The sequence below is a fragment of the Harpia harpyja genome, chromosome 12, assembly GCF_026419915.1.
Source record: "Harpia harpyja isolate bHarHar1 chromosome 12, bHarHar1 primary haplotype, whole genome shotgun sequence".
In the NCBI taxonomy this organism is placed as follows: Eukaryota; Metazoa; Chordata; class Aves; order Accipitriformes; family Accipitridae; genus Harpia; species Harpia harpyja.
This window is the reverse complement of record NC_068951.1, coordinates 30,271,515-30,288,594: the sequence shown is the minus strand read 5'-3', so window position 1 is coordinate 30,288,594 and position 17,080 is coordinate 30,271,515. Positions and strand designations below refer to the sequence as shown.

General features: G+C 47.5%; 1 protein-coding gene across 3 annotated transcripts in view; it reads right to left on the bottom strand.

Annotated features, from left to right (window-relative positions):
• Positions 1–4,206: 4,206 nt before the first annotated feature.
• The window catches only part of LOC128148779 (D-beta-hydroxybutyrate dehydrogenase, mitochondrial-like), a 19,234-nt gene continuing 6,360 nt past the window's right edge, over positions 4,207–17,080 (bottom strand). For 2 of the 3 annotated variants that reach the window (XM_052802988.1, XM_052802989.1), the window contains 3 exons: positions 12,367–12,508; positions 8,191–8,343; positions 4,207–6,505 (listed from right to left, as the gene is read on the bottom strand). In XM_052802988.1, coding sequence (XP_052658948.1) covers positions 6,024–6,505; positions 8,191–8,343; positions 12,367–12,508 — 777 coding nt within the window. In that variant the 3' untranslated portion in view covers positions 4,207–6,023. The remainder of the gene's footprint in view (positions 6,506–8,190; positions 8,344–12,366; positions 12,509–17,080) is intronic. The other variant, XM_052802990.1, reaches the window with a different exon arrangement.

The following is a 17,080-nucleotide window of genomic DNA, read 5'->3' as shown; positions in this document are numbered from 1 at the left end:
ATTAAAACAGACCAGCTCTTACCTGGTTACTCTACCAAATGCCCTCTCTACAATCCAAGCAGAAATTCTTTCTTTCATTTTACCTGTTTCTACCGCTATTGATGTCCTGGCAAACACAGTGAAGGAAGATCTGCTAGACTTTCAGGTGACCAGAGGTCCTCCATCTGTGCACTGGAGCAGGCAAAGACTGGGAAGCTTCACTGCTCTTCACAACATCATCTGCCAGGTCCTGTACGAGAAAGAGCTTTCATACAAGGGGCCATGCTTGGGTGGTGGACAACCTTGTGCCATGCTGGCTAGGAACAGGCAGGCACAGGGGAAGGCAAGAGTGAGGAACTGGGGGGCAGACCAAATGTCACCATGTGCTCTTCAAGGCAAACCCATAAAACTCATGGTACTGGGGCCAATTTCATGATGCAAAGGCTATGAAACTGCAAAGCTGGTAATGGCATAGCAGTACGATCGAGCCTTAGGAGCCCTCACTCTTAAAAATACACACATTTTTTTGAAAAGCCAGGAAACTTCAGACTCGTTCTCCAGGTCAATTCCTTGGGGCTCAGAGCTGCCTGATGGCAGGGGTTCCTTCATTAAGGATAGCCTGATAATGATGTGCTTTATCAGAAGAGACCAGAAAAATCCCTCCTTGACCATACCTATGGGACCAAAACACAAACAGCTTCTCTGTTAAGGGCAGAAGAAAGCAATACTGCACATGCACAGGCAAGGGGGTGGGCAGAGACCCACTCCATCACTGCTCTGTTGGCAAAAAGTGCTGTGAGGCAAACCACCCTCAGGGAACCAAATTAAACTGCCCTGAGGGAAGCAAATTACTGCACGGTCACTGCACCCTGTGTGTGATAACTGCACCTGAACACTGACTCAGCCAAGCACTGTGCCCGGAGCTGCCTTCTGCACCAGCAAGCCGATGCTGCTGGCCAGCCCTGCTGCCCACATGCCTGGAGCAGGAGATGTGCTCACAGCACAGCTCATCAGGTCAGTGCACACCTCTCCCTACACCCTGCCGAGTGCTCTGAAGAGCTGCTTCACTATCGAGACACCGCAAGGGAAGGCACTGCATGCTGCAGGAGGCCTGCGCACATGGTCGCTTTGTGCCTCCTGATAAGCTTCTGTCAGGGCAAAAGTATTATTTCACATCACTGTTTTGAGGTGAAGACACAGGTCTGCTCCCTTCCTCAAAGAGTGCCAGGGGAGAGGATGATACGGCTGTATCAGTAGCATCCCTGTGGCCCTTCCAGTGCTGCTGAGAATGAATTAACTGTATCTGGCTCCAGATCAGGCCCCGGAGGTGGAGCTGGCTCCCTTACAAATTCTTATGCTATTTGTAGTATCTCTCCAATCCCCAGGGCTTAGGCTGCTGGCTGAGAAACCTGCTGGTATCAGTTTTGGTTTGTTTCTAAGACATTTCTCAGCATTGTGGTTGCACGAGAAGCTGAAAACTCATGTTTCAAAACCCCAGCCAGAAGGACAGGTGCTGCCGTTGCTATTTACACAGCACCATCGCGTTCGGGGGGGGTCTCCAAGCTAGAAAGATAAACGCATCCTGGGTTTCCTAGGTCTTAAAGTTTCTAAAATGCTAAGCTAGACTCCTATTTCAGGGTGCGCTGGGTGGCACTGTTGCAGAGCTGGGTGCCGACAAGCAGAACTCCCTGCACAAGCAGCAAGCCTGCAAAGGCGTCCTGCTCCCACACTCTGCCCTGGCTGCTGGCAGAGCCACTGGACCAGCATCTCTCTGTGCAAGGCAGGACCTCAGCAGCCTTTCTGACCTGTTGTGGCTGTTGTAGAGATCTTTAGCACAGCTTCCTAATCTTCGTTTGACATGTTTAACACTTTGGAGACCTTTGGGAGCAGGGAAAGTGCCACCAGGGAAGCAGAAGTAAGGCCTTGACCCAGGGCAGAGGAGAGCTGCCCTGCATAATCTCCCATCCTGTTTTCAGGGCTATTGCTGCGTGTGAGAGCACTGCCATCACTGGCCTCCTTTGCCCAATAACATTTCTGGCAGTAGGCAGTTCCTCAGCTGCAGGTTCAAAGCCAGACATGCAAGAAGTACTTCTCAAATTCTCAACTTTCCCCGAACACCTATCGACTCCATCCCAGTTGTCAAAGCAACACGTTACCCAGCAGACAGTGCCAACGTGCCACGAGTCAGTCCTATGCATCACCTGGCCAGAAACAGGAGTATCCATTAGCTTGGGCTCACGAGGCAGAGGAGAGCAGCCACCTTGCTAACGCTCCAGCATCCCTTGCATGGTTTTTTTTCGCAAGGGCTTGGTAACCAGACAGAACCTACAGGGCCACCGCTTGGGAGGAACGTGGCACATGGAAATATCCTGATGGTCAACATTATCTAAGAGAAATCACATCCCACTGCCTACAAACATTCCTCCAAATGCTAAGTCTTGCCCCATCAGCCCAGCAGTGTTGAGCATACTTCCCAGTAACACTACACAGCTCACATTTGGTACAGCACACCTCCCGGGCAGCTCTGCAACTGTTTGAGATCTTCAGCCACATTGGAACAGCAAACCTGGGATGTCAGCCACTCATGACAGCGGTAAAGACTTGAAGCACAGAGGAAGAAACATACATTCCCATCCTCTGTGTAGCTCATTGTAGAGATAAACACATACAGGACTATCAATGAGGGGTCTCCATAGCAACTTGTGGCTTCTTGCCTCTGCCTGAAATGAACCACTTCCTCTGCAGCTCTTGCCATTCAGAAGAGACTTCTGGTTTCTCTTGGCTTTTAGAGATGATTTTTATTCACTTCACCCGCAAAAAACTTTTTGTCTTCTAAGCTCTCGCTTTGCTGCTAGTGGAGGTTTCATGTTGGGGCTAAACCAGAAACCACAGGTGCCATGAGGTCTGGGACACACATTGGGACTTGCCACTGGTTCAGGACTTGGTTTTTGGTCAAGACAGAAAGAACCTGAAGTGATCTGGAGTATCCTGACTCACAGTGCTTGCTTGGGAGACCCTAGGAGGCCCCTTGCTGTGTTAAGCTGAACCAGAGAAAACATGACATGCAGAGGACCACCTCTTGGTTCCCAGTGTCATCGTAGAGAACCATGCTGATCTGAAAGGGAAAACTGAAACACTTTACAAAGGCTAAAGGGTACACCAAGGAGCTGTACCATCACTGTCTTCCAAAGCATTGTGAGAAACATGCAGAAAAAGGTAGAACGCTGCCATGGCCTCAGCAGTTGGCCTTGAAAAAAGCCACAGTCCCCTTTGGCAGCCTAACTCCTCATAGGATACCACAGCAGCAATGACCATGGACTTCCAGGGGATTTCACTGAACTTCCTTCTGTCTCCTCCGTCCTCTGGCTTTGAAGGTCACTGTCAAATGGAATTGAGTTTTCTTCCCTCTGTTACCAGCAAGACAACAATCTGCCCTCAATTCCTGCATTAATGCAACACTATGGTGTGAAACAAGGGTCTGACTGCCTCAGGGAACAGACTTCAGAACCAAGTTTTCACCAGACACTGAATGGCAGCTAAAAGCTCAGGATGGGAAGGGACCTGCTTGGTCATCTTGGCTTTGCTCCACTGGCTCAGAGTTCACATGATCATCTGCACCATACAGAAACACTTGATAGTTGCTCTTCCCACACCAGCACTCTGCTCTTTTCGCTCCCAGACATCCATCCAGAGCTCCCCACCTAGGCAGAAACCAGATCAGGCACTGAGAGCCCACCTGAGCACTTCTCAGGGGTCAGATGAGGAGACTGGGGCTCACATGCTGTGAAATCCTAACCCCGACTTGGCCATGAGGTCCCTGCATGGCCTTAGACACTTCTTGGCTTGAAAGCTTCTGTTCTGTCTGTGAGAAGAGCCGATCCTTATTACCAGGCAGCTGTGGCATTTGGATTAGTTACATGCAGACCGCTGAGGCAATGAACAACACACAGCACCACACTCTCAACACTGTTATTTGAGGGAAACCACATAAAACACAAACATTGACGGTGTGCATGTTTGCAGAGAGGCTTCTCCAGCTGTCTTCTGCTGATGAAATGGGTCATGCTGCCCATTCCGCTCCAGGCAGTTCTCACTGATCCTCCACAGTCCCACTACCTGCTGAACCACTGCTACCTCCTTAATTACTGAGCCCAGTTAAATCCCAACCTCAGATTCAAAGGGGATGGGAAAACCAATGTAGAAATGAGCACTGGAGACACAGACATGTGCTTTACAAATGTCACAGTTTATTTTTCTCTCTGTGCGAATCAGTGCTACTTAACATTACTCACATTTCACAGTGCAGGGGGCAGAAGTGATTACAATACTGCTTAAGCTGCAGTTCAGTGGGATTGTTCTGGGTCCTGGATCCCAGGCAATCTCCATGTGATGATGATCTGGAATAGAAAAGAACTGCACAGCCAGCATTTCCAATAGTTGTTACTTGTAATACAATCTACCTTCACAGCATCTCCAAGGGAAGCCTGCTTTGCTCCTCAGGCATCACAGCATTCACAGCTGCATGCAGACTCCAAGCATCTACAGCCAGTGGCATATAAAAAGTTTAAGGCACCATTTCCAAGTCAGAGCTAGCAGAGACAGATGAGGAAAGAGCAAACGATAAGCTCTTTTCATAGTCAATCTCACATAGGACAAAACACAACAAAGTTTAGCAGTGAAAGAGAAAGCTGGTCCCTAGAGCAAGACGATAGGGTCCCAGCCTGGCCAGCAGCACCCACAGCCCCCTGGCTGCTTTGCTAGTGGTCACCACTGGGACAGAGGGAATGGGGCATGAAGCCAGGCAGCACCAGCACTTGGAAAAGTGACTGAAATCCCTGTATATGGCCAACAGGAAAGACCCACGGGGATACTGTGCAAAAGTAGCTCATACCAGTCATCAGGAGATTCTCTGAGGAGACAATCACGTGGGACATGGAAATTTCATTGTGCAATATTAAAAAGAAAAGAAACACGTCACTTAAAGCACCCTTCCAGAGCTCATAGTCAGGCCACATTGGCTGCACAGTGCCCCATCACTGTTCAAGTGCGGAGAAGATGAAACCAAAAAACTGATTTGGGAAAGCAAGAGCAGCTCCCTCACCTGCAAGAGGGACCCTAGCATGGGGCAGTGACATGAGGGAAACAGGGGGACAGCTGGACAGTGTCTGTACCACAGCTGAGTAGTTCAGGCACCAGTGCCTAAGGTAGCAGTCAGAGGAGCCAAATTTGTTTGCTACATCAGATTCAACTGTCCCACAAAACTCATTAGCAGTGGGTGGAGAGAGGCTACAAGTCCCAGCATCCACAGGGACCAACTGAGGGATGGCTCAGACCTCACTCATTATTAGAAGGGCTTTTCCCTGCCCAGCCTTTCCACAGTTGCTGGCTCTGGCACCTCCTGGCCACAGAGCTGGGAGGGAAGAACCCTTCTTTGCAGGGATCTGAGCCCCCGAGCTAGGTAATGAGGCTGTTTAGAGGCAGTGTTGGTGTTTTCCTGAAAAGAGCAGACAGCCACAGCACAGCAGAGCTTCCTAGCAGTATCATGAAAACAATGGAAGGCTGTGACTGACCCATTTTCAATCAAATGGAAAACTCTGCTTTTGTTTCCCATTTTAGTTTCTCCCCTCGAGACATCTCATAGCAACAGCTTTGCTCTGCTATTAGCAGCCTGTCCTTGTAAGGAAAAGCAAGAGACCATTAATGAGCCAAATTTATCACTGGGGGAACTCTGCTGACCTAATTACACTAGCCACATATCTGACCCATTATGTTAACCTTCCTCTGCCTCTTCCACAGTTAAAAGGAAAACACCTTTTAACTTTAATCAGGACAGCAGGGAATACAAAGAGCAAGAATTTGGAAAAAAAAACAAAAAAGCCATGCTGTTCTCAGCATCCCACAATACAAGACTTGAAGCCGTAACCCCAAGTGAAAGCACATGCATCTACAGGGGAGATGCATCAGCAATGGGTGCAGACAGCCCTAAGTCAGCTCTAACCTGTGCATATATACGAGCACTGGACGGATGCCTGAAGGACAGCCATTTACAGGGCGGCTCCAGGGATGTAAAGCCAGTCGGCAATGGCAGTGGGCAGGTGAGTCATGACTTGCAGCCTCACCCACCAGTAGGTTTCCATGGGATTGTAACGGTTGTTTGGGCTTGGGGAAGTGAGCGCATCGGTGATGTCATTCAAGACCAGAGACATGTCCTTCAGGCCACTGTTAATGAAGGACTTCATCAGGGCCACGTGGCGAGTGAAATACTCCCTACCATAGTCCTCCTGCACAGTGTCGCTGGCTCCTCTCCACAGTGCGTCAGCCTGTTTGTCGATGCTGTCTGCCGTCAGGATGCCTGTTGCTGCCACGAAGTTACTGGGCTCAATGAGGATGACTCTGACACCCCAGCGGTACATCTCCTGCCGTAGGCAGTCGGAGAAGGCTGCCACCCCAAACTTGGAAATGCAATAGCAGGAGCGAGATGGACTCGCCATCCGTCCCAACATGCTTGTGATATTCACCACACGGCCTAGAGAGAAAAGAGCAGGGAGAGATGATGGGCCACAGAAGCAGCAGCCAGAACATCCCAGTAAAAAGGTGCCTTGCTGATCTGTAAAATCTGAATCTTGAAGAGGCACCCAAATCCCCTGTCAAGGAGCCCTTCTCTCCTGACCAAGCAAGGCTAGCCCCCGCTCTGACGTCCTCCATGGATGGTACACATACCTGCCTCTGTATTAAAAACAATTTACAAATCATACAAGACATTCCTCTCCTAATTTCCAAGTAGAAAAGTACCCAGATCTTCTGAGGTGACCAGCTGTGCACTCTCACATCAGTGTGCCCCGCTCCTGCATCTTGCTAGAGAAGCGTTCAAGCTCCCAGCTAACAGTTATGAGTTGGAAAGCACACAACAAACACAGCGTGATGCCATACAAGCTTTCTGGTTCTTTCTGTAAGCACAACAGCTCATCTGCATCCACTCTGCCTAACACAGCTACATGCTTCTAGACCTGAGCTGGATGGCAGAGAACCAGTAGAGGTTTCTCTGAACCTGCAGCATAAGCAGCACAGCCTGCTCACCCAGCTGGCTGGCCAGGAGTGCCTAGAGTGCTACATGCCTGGGACAACAGGGAGGAGACTTGATATGCTGTGGCCTATGGGGCAGCGAAGAGCAATTGTCCTAACTCCCACCAGCAGCCCAGCCCAATTGCAGAGCTCTGGCAGCTTGTGTTAGATCATGCACTGCCTAGGGGCAGTGACAGCAGTGGTCACTCCTCTGTGGGTGGTTCTGTCCTTCCCCAAGACAAGATGTGTGCAATTACGTTTTCAGATGCACTTACAAACAGGTCCTTGAAATCTCACCAGCTATTTTTACAGTGAGGATTTTCACAGCCGTGGAGCATGACACCCTTCTGCAGCTTGAAATTTTAGCTGAGAAACAAGTGGGTGGCTCTGCTCTCTCATTCCAGACCTAAGTGCAGCTTGGAGGGACTGTGAGAACCACCTGCTAACCTGATGGGTAAGTTACCTTTTGTAGTGAGAGGGGGCTTGTTTAGTGGGTACTTGCTTTCTGGAAATGGTATCTGAGCAATCTTCTCAATATAACCCCTTTCTGTCCTCACAGAACACACAGCTGTGCCAACATTCTCCCACACGTGCTAAAGAAAGCTCTTCAGAGTTCTGCTAATACATATCTTTTTTTTTTTTTAATATAAAACAAAGACTTTTGATAATAATGTTGTCTTGTAAGATACCTAACATGGCTGTTATTGACTCTCATTTATTCCACCACTACCACTCTGCAATCATCTGTGAATTGAATAACATGAAGGGAGAAGATTCAGTTATCCAAACATAAGTACTTGGTGGACTCTGGAAGCCAGGATTATCTTGTCTAGCCTCCGGTCACTTTTTCTAAAGGTGACCTGGAGTCCTGGGTCATATCTGCCAGCACTGCACAAAGGTCTCTGATATCCTGGGATGTTTAAGATAGCACCTGCTGTGTAGGTGCCTGGACTGCCCCAAGGGTGGCCTGTACTATCAAATGCTTATACAGCATGTTGAACCCTGCTGTCTAGTTTGTCTGCATGCCTCAGACAGCCTCATTGAACTGCACAGGCATTCCTTGAAGCACAGTCCAAGTCATGATTTTTAGCTACATCTCTTTGCTGTGCTGCAAAAGCTCCAAGTCTTGCTACACTGCCCAGCATGTACCTTTAGCTCTGCGAATGAGGGGCAGAAAAGCCTTCGTCACCCTCACGGTGCCCCACAGGTTGATCTCTGCCACCTTCTTGTAGTTGTCTAAACTTGAAAATTCCACCTCTCCAAAGGTCGAGATGCCAGCATTGTTCACCAGACCCCACAGACCTGCCAACAAACACATGGTTAAAGAGTGGAACGAGGAAGACTGTCGAAGAGAAGCGGCCTTCCTCGTTGTTCAAAGTAACCCAACCCCTTGACAAAGAACTGGGCACTTCTGTAGAAAAAAGTTGTAGAGAAAAACACAGCAAGCAGATGAAATACACTCTTGGTACACCAGAAGTGAAGCCAGTGGGGCTTGTTTGGAGCACCAGGGAGAGTGATGGGGTCACACAAGCATTGCCTCCCTGAATGTCTCCTCTAAGGTCAAATGCTGTCCTGAGGCTTTGTATGACTGGATCTGGCTGACCCTCTTTTGTGGTTCCTGTTGGTCCCAGGTTTGTATTCACTCAGTGACTTTATCATGGCTTTTGCAATTCGGAGAGGGCTGGACCTTCCCTCAATTTCAGAAAAAAAAAAAAAAAGGAAGGAAAATTATTATCTTGGAGTTCTAAATCCCCTAATCCCCTTCACAATTCTGACTCCCTGTTTTGGAGAGTGCATGGTATTGATCTGCAGGTTCATGGCCCAGTTAACAGCTGCTGTATTTTAGTTCAGGTATTTGGTTTCCCTCAATCCTAACTCTAGCAGAAGATGGCAAACTTACAAACAACCTTTAAAACTACTAGAATTTAAAAATGAACGTCTTTTGTGCCTGCAGTCCTGTCAAAATTAAACTGACTGTGCTTACCAACAGCTTCTGCACTGAGCCCCTTACATGTCCAGGACTTAGCACATCACTGAGGACTTGACCCTTTGAAGCAATTACTGCAGGAGTCCCAGCGGCAAACATTTGTAGGACTGAGTCCATACTTTGTGAATTTGTTGAAGCATAGGACTATGCAGCCATAAACTGCAGGAGGAACAAACAGAAGAGCTGGAACAAGGTAACAGAGTTGCTCCTCATTAGATGTCCTGCCATACGCCATGGTTATTTTTCACTGTGTAAGTACCCAGTTGGAGTTGGGGCCCCTTTCAACTCCCTCACCTTCCTCTTACCACCAAGAACACACACGGGGCTAAGGAGGAGTATTCACGTCCAGGGAGCTCTGACATTGCTATCAAAAGCACCCACGTCATGCCACCCTGTTGATAAAACTTATCAAGCTCTTTCTCTAAACTTTTTGGGCTGTTTGCCCTCCCTCTGCTCCATAGCTTCCCTGCCCTGATGTATGAGTCTTGTAATAATTTCCAACCTATATTTATTCATGGTTGGATAGTAACCATGTATTGTACCCAACACAGCCCCCTAAGCAAATTTCAATATTCTACCATTGCCCAATAAATACCAATGGAATTTATACTCCTGGTGCATTTAAAAACACCAACACACCCTTGCTAGACTGGCTCTCTACTCACACCAGCCCTAGTAACCCTGCCCCGTTCCCAGCTAAGTTCTTCTTTCCTGAAGGCTGTTGACCAGCCAGGTATAGCAGACCAGAGAAGGTCACATCCTACCCTGTGATAACAGTGCATTAACCATTCCCTCATGGTCTGTCCCAGAATGGATTTGCCTATTATAGCTGCCACCATTCCCGCATCTCGCAGCTCTCACACAGTGATCCCAACACCCCTTTTGCCCTGCACACCTGTCTCAGACAGACAGTGGTGAACATTGCTCCAGTTCACTGGCCTGCAGCTCTATCCTCCTCCAGAACAACCCTTTCCCGACCCCCACCAGGCCACTGGGATAACGGCTAAACCATGCCCTGCAGCAAAAGCCAAGAAAACATCTTGCTCACCTATCCTTACTTCTGTTTTTATTAATTCAAGTTTCTAAATGCTGCAGTCAGGTAGTTCTACTCCTCCTCTGCCCAAGATCCCCTGCCTGTCACTTCTGTGCTTACTGAAGCTGCCAGCTTTAATGGGTCAAGATAACTCTGAAATTCACACTCAACTGGCAGCCAGCACAGCATCTCAGCCTGAATGGGGTCCCCTGTGCTGCTGCAAAGCTGGCTCTAATCGCCAGCAGAAGGACCAAGGAAACAGGGCATCTGATGGTGTAATTTCACCAGTAACATGAAGCTATGCAGAGCAAATTTGGAAGGGATTTACCAAAGACCACAGAGACTTAAACTGTCAGTCCCAAACTAACCTCTACAGAGTATTCCTGATCCTAAATTTCTCTACAACAACTTCCCATTTCTTGGGTTACGAGGTTAGATTCAGGGATGTTCATGAAAACATTATTTACAATAATTCATTCTTGGAATTTCATTGCTCACTGATCAGGTCAGTTACATACAGAACAAAGTGCTGATAGGTACCTGGTCACGGGCTGTTTGTTTGCTGGACAGCGGTGTGTTTATTGAGAACAGCCTTATCACTATTATTTCTTTAGTGTAAACAGTACAGTGGGAACTGCTTGAAAACAAACAGGGGCACTCCTATTGAAATGAGTTTAGCCTTATGTACACAGCACAGGGAGAAGAGGTATAAATGTGCAGTGCAAGAACTGTTCTGCACTAGCTCCTCTAGAGCCACACTCAGTGTGCAACAAGCACCTCTGTGCAAGGCTCCTCAGTCTCAATAGTCTCTACTTTCCAGCACTTATTTACTGAGTACTATTTATTCACAAGCCCCAAACCTCAGTCACACTGATGGACCTAAAAAGAAGTCTTTTCTGCTTTGTACACTGTGCTGGAGCAAACAACTACAGAATAAGGCTCAAGAGCAGGAGGAACCAGTCCAACTTGCTGATCAAGGATGCAAGACTTCTCTATCCCTGCTACACACATGGTTTTGCAAACACTGCTGCATTTATAGAAGCAACAGAGCTGCTCCCTTACAAGCTTTCACTCAGTGGAAAATGGCTCTGTGCCACCACTGCTGTTGCTGGGCTCTTCAGGAAAGGCTTGAGAAGCTGTGAAATGTGATGAGGGCTGGGTGATTGTGTAGGAAGAAAAATCATGCAGAGAGAACATGTGTGGGATCAGAGCTTGTACGTAACTCTGTCGCACTTCATATGCTTGTTTTAGGAGGAAGGGTGTGCTCATGTAATTTGCATGAAGATTAGAGCTACTGTTATTTACTAGCTTTATACTTGCTGTGAACAAAGACAGGCCCATGACAGTCTCATCCAAGCTTCAAGAGGAGCAACCACCCTCCAGCCACACAACCCTTAAGTGCTGGAGCCACAGATGTGAAACTTCAGTCCACCCTCAGCCTGGGTCTACAGCTGTCCAGCTTGCTACTTGCACAGAGGCTGCAGAGAAACCTACACAGGGCAAGAAGCCTCACAACCTCACCACATGGGAAGAGGTTAGGTGGTGTCACACCAGACTCCGACTGTAAGCTCACATCCCCCTGTCAAACCACTTCCAAGAAGGAAAGAAGCATGCAGAAGAGACTCCTATCTTCTTTCACGTGCTCTTAGGATCCATGAGTTGGACTTGCGCTTAAGGTGGCATGTGGGTTAAGGTGGTCTATGCCAAGCCCACCCTGGATCCCACCTCACATCACCTCTGGGATGTTGCATGGCAAACTGAAAGCATGGATTGACCTGGCTGAAGAATAATCCAGGTTTGGGGGCAGGTCAGTTTTGTGCTCCAGCTCAGCACTCAGTTACACAAACAGGTTATACCAGCACAGCAGAGGGGACAGCAGTAAGCAGCCAGGGCCCATCACCTCTTTACTAGTAGGGTCGCTACAGAAAGGTCTGTGTGAGCCAGGCTGCAGCAGGAGCACCAGGAGGGGATCAGGCTCTGGCCATCCTATGCCCTTCACAGACACTCCAGGAGAAAAACACAGGCTCTTGTGGGCTTGCTGCCACCCATCACTTTTTACGGGATGTAGAGTTAGAGCCTAATCCTCCAGCCAGTCTTGGTCTCTTTCCACGTGGCTGGCACATCAACAGCAAGACAATTCTCCTCACAGCACTGCCTGACTGCCAGCCACACACTATCGCAGGCCTCCAGGCTTGTTAACCCTCTTTTGGTGGTGCAGAGAGGGCCAAGAGCATGGCCTGCTCTGTAGGAGGGATTCTGTGAGCAAAGAGCCAGCTGTGCTAGAAATACAAAGATCCCTACATACCTTCCTCTGGCTCCTTCAGGGTCTTCTTCACAAAATCCACAGCCTGAGCCACCTCCTGGTCACTGCACACATCCATCTGTAGCACTTTCATGCGATCTGACTTCATGTTCTTCAGCTCCCTGGCTCCGTCTCCATTCTCGTCCTGTTCAGCAGCAAAGAAAGATGTCCCGCTAAGATGGACAAGGAACAGTAATGCAGCTTGGGGCCAGGCACGTTCACATGGACAGGAAATAGAATCTATTGAAATTGCACACAGAAGTGTAAACCTGGTGCACAAATAAGCACACGAGCCACACAAACCAGCATGCAACCCAGAGCCGTCTTCCTATTCCCTCCAGCACAGCTCCTATATCTGCATCAGCGACCCACTGCTCTGAAGGGCCACAAAGCCCCTGCTGTTAGCTCCTCGCATGAAGGGTTTCACATCTGTAACACTGTGAAATACTGTGCCAGCCTGGGATAACCGTGGGTGACTCTCCACTGCCTCAGTCTCCATACTCTGCAGGTAACATAGCAAACACTTCTACAGAAAACAGAATCAGATTTTCCAGGCTTAAAAACAAAAGGCTAATTAGGCACTGTACTCACGTCGTCCCAAAATATCGCCTGGCTTCTAATGAAATAGTATTGTCAGACCGCTTTGAAAACAAGACAGCAGGGGCACCTTTGGCATGCCTAACAGCAAATAGTCTGACACTACAAGATACAGTAGGAAACATTTACAGCTGAACCTATATAATAATATTTTGCTCTTGCTACACAGCAGAACAGCATGCACAGGAATACATGTACAGTGGAGGTCTACCACACAATGACAAGATTACAGACATGAGGCATGAAAGGAGGAGATTCTGGCTGAGGAAGCAAGAACAAGTTTTTGGTTTTGTTTTTCTTCCACACTATAGGTAATAAGAACATGATGGCTCTGCTTTCCTTTCTACCCTTTTCCTTTCTTCCCCCCCCTCCCTGCTATCATTAGAGATTCTGTTACTATTGTGGGGTTTTTTGTGTAGTCAAACATAAACACAGCTCAAATTCCAAATTTTACCTGGTTACTTCCAGACAAGATTGCTGCCTAAGCCTTACAGCCTTGTTCAGGTGGTAAATAACAAATAAAAGTGAAAAGAGCACAGATTTGCCATGCAGTTCCACAGCAGGCTCAAGATTTAATTCACCAAACTACTCCCTGAATCACAGGCTCTGCCTCCTTAGGGAGGAAGAAGTTATGAATTAGTGAGTCACCATGCCTGGCTGCCACTCTTCCTTTAGCACTTGATACCAACTCCCACAGCCCAAGGGCAAACAAGGTGAGCAACCCTCCCACAGTCACCTGCTCAGCTGCCTCTGTAGCCAGGCTGATGTAAAAAACATGTAACCACTTAGTTTTTCTATACATATCTCAAGCTATTTAATTAATATAGTATACAACATTTTACCTCCACCTTCAGCCCAGTGAACAATGACATGTAATGAAGGAAAAGAATTGAAATGTTCATCACAGCCATGAGCAAAACAAGATAGTTCTCTTAAAAATCAATATATAGTTACACCAGCATTATGACAATAGTAGGAATGAGTTGCTGGCCCCATGGCTGCATATAATTTCACCACTGACTTATTTCCAGGTATCACAAAAACAGCAAACAAAGACTTGAAGCTTTTCTAATGCACATCAAACACAGTGACATGCTGTGTCTAGCCCTCTTATCTAGCCACAAAAAGAATCTCTGAAAGTGGCGTTACAAGTAGTTAATAACATAGTCACCAAAACACTATATTCCCTTTGAAACGGGTGAGGGTTGTGCAATGCCTCACTATGTTTCTGGCAGATGCTCTTCCATCTCACTGAGTTATACAAAGCAACTTTCAGCTACTTAACAGTGACTAAAGTGGAGCTAATTCAGCTTGTAAAGAGAGAGATTTACTGTGTCTATATAGAAACAAAAACTTAACTATATCTGTACTCAAGTACCAGTTGTCATTTCAGAGCACTGAAAACACTTTTCCTTCATGTTTTTTAATCTTTCATAATCCTCATAAACTAAGTAAGAAATATTTCCACTGTTTTTTTGAGAAACAAAGTCATAGGCCAGCAACTCAAAATTCCAGTATAAATGGTTTGTATTACTCATATTGATATGAATTTTCCCCTATCATCAATGCAACTCAATCTGCAAAGTTACCTTCCCAGCAACAATTTATTCGCTGTTGACAAAACATATTGATTTTGGAAGGCTGACTTCAATGTGCAATATCAACTGGAACCACTTTTCATAGTTGCAGACACCACCTCAGCCACTATTTAACTGTAAAACAAATTGCTTAACTCTTATGCCCAGAAAACCTCTTCACAAATGAAGCAGCCATGTATTTTTATAGAAAGAAGTTAACATCATCTTATGTTCTGTGGTCTTCAGGGGCTATAAGCATGTTCCCTGTTCAGATACCCACATGGTACTTCCTCCTTGTTTTTTAAATGGTAGATTTGCTGGCTGGGAAAATACCTGGAGGCGTTCCCATGGCAGCAGCCAGGCTGTCCTCTCTGGGATGGCCTTTGTGGCCTTGGGACTCACCAGCAGGAGCCACGCAGCAGCGTGAGACAAGAGAGGTCCTGGCAGCAATGGTCCAACTGCTCCTGCAAAACCTCTCCACCCCTCCCTTTGCTATCACTTTTTTTTTTTGTCTGATTTTTGTCCTATCAAGAGACTCTCCCAGCTTCCTTTTCCCAGTTTCATCAGCATTGAAAGCTGCCCTGCTCCAGCCCAGCCTGCTGCCCAAGTATTCTCCAGAGAGGCCTTCAGTGGGACTTTGCTGTTTCCTCCCAGCTATCTCATTTCCCCCGGTTATCCTGCCCTTGCAGCCCTGTGCGGCTCTGGCTGCCCACCCCACCCTCTGCCTAGCAGGGGCTGCTCCTGGGCAGGGAGCCCAACAGCCACACGAGCCCTCTCCACCAAGCAGAGGAGCTTTGCTCCAGCTTTCGGCTGCCCCCCCTTCCTTGCTCCACTCCCCTGCTCTGGTTTGGAGAATCCCAATGCAGCTGGTGCTGAAGGACAGGCAGGTCACACAGGGGCTTGTTAGCAAAGAGCTCTGCTATAATGGACCGAGCCAGGGCTTCTTCCCAGGGAAGTTCGTGGGATTCAGGATTAGGTCCTGGCAAGCGCTTGGGCACCTGCAGTGAGATGTCAGTGGGAATCAGGAAGCCACGAACACAATCCTCAACACCCGTGGATCTGGCTGGCTTACTCCGTCTGCACCAGTTCCCCCCAACCCCGCTGCTGCCTATCCACCCGCTCCCTTCCTGCGCTTCCTGGGCAGAACACGTCATACTTGTCATTACTGGGTTCCACCCAATTGATTTCAGACTCCATCCTATCTACCAGGATCATTTTGAACCCTATTCCCCAAATGGCCTGCAATCCTCCCTGCTTGGCACCACGCACATTTCTTTCCAAGTGAACTCTCTATTCCAGGGGCCACTTCCAAGAAAATTTCCCTGGGACTGAAGAGCAGTCACAGGCTTAGAGCACAAGTTTGCTCATGAGACTATCATGAGGGCCTGTGTCAAAACCCTTATTCAGGATGCATTTATTCCTTCCCCTTTAACCACTCTGCTGCTTAGCCAGAATGAGATTAGACTGATATGGCACAGTCTGTTCCATGTAAACTTATACAGTGTCTATCACACTATGATCTAGACATTTGTAAAACTGACATATCAGTGTGTTGCAATTTCATCTAGCGCACTGAAGGCGAGCTGCCTGGCTGTCAGTTCCAGAGGTCTGTCTCCTTTGGGAAGGGATGTACAATATCTGCCCTCTTCCAGCCTGCCAGAAATCCCCCGGCCTCCAAGTGCTCCTGAAAATATCGCCCATGGGGCAGAAATCACAATGGCTCATCCTTTAAATGCTCTTCAGTACATTTATGTCAGGTCTGGTGAACTCGAACATACCCATTTATGTAAACATTCCCTGTTCCTTCTCTTTTCTTGCCTGCAGTCCTCACGAAAACTGCTGGCAGTAGGCATCTGAAAACAATTTATGCTTTTTTTTCAGTAAGATCAAAGAAAATAAGACAATGATTATTTCAACTTTTTCTGTACTTTCTACTTCTCAGGTTATTTTGTAATCAATTTCTGTGTGTCTTTCCATCTTAACCCTAATATATTAACAGAAACTTTCTCTGTGGACTCACGTGTAATCAATTTCTGTGTGTCTTTCCATCTTAACCCTAATATATTAACAGAAACTTTCTCTGTGGACTCACGTGTCCTTGCTAAATGAAATCCCTTTTGCACTTGATCCTCTCCAGTTCTATCCCAGCCTGCCTGCAGTATTCTTGTTATTCCTGTAACTTTATTTTTGACTGTCTGATCCTTAAAAAGCTCCTGATGCACCTGACAGTGTACCATCTTGTATTTAATGCAAGAGCTTTCAGTGGTGGTTAGTACATCAGGGATCCTTTAATTCTCTGTATAAAAGCATGCAAGTAAGTGATGATGGTGTAACTATGCGTGAACTAATAGCCTGGCATCTGCTCTATGACAACTGTCCCCATACCTGCTCTGACCCTGCAGTGAACCTACAGCAGCTCACGCTTCTCTCTTGACAGGGTAAGTTTCCTTGCATTTGTCATGAGCAGTTAATGCACACTGCCAGTTACCATAGGGTAGCTGCATCCTTAGCCACACTGCCTGTGCACTCCTTCAGTCATCAGC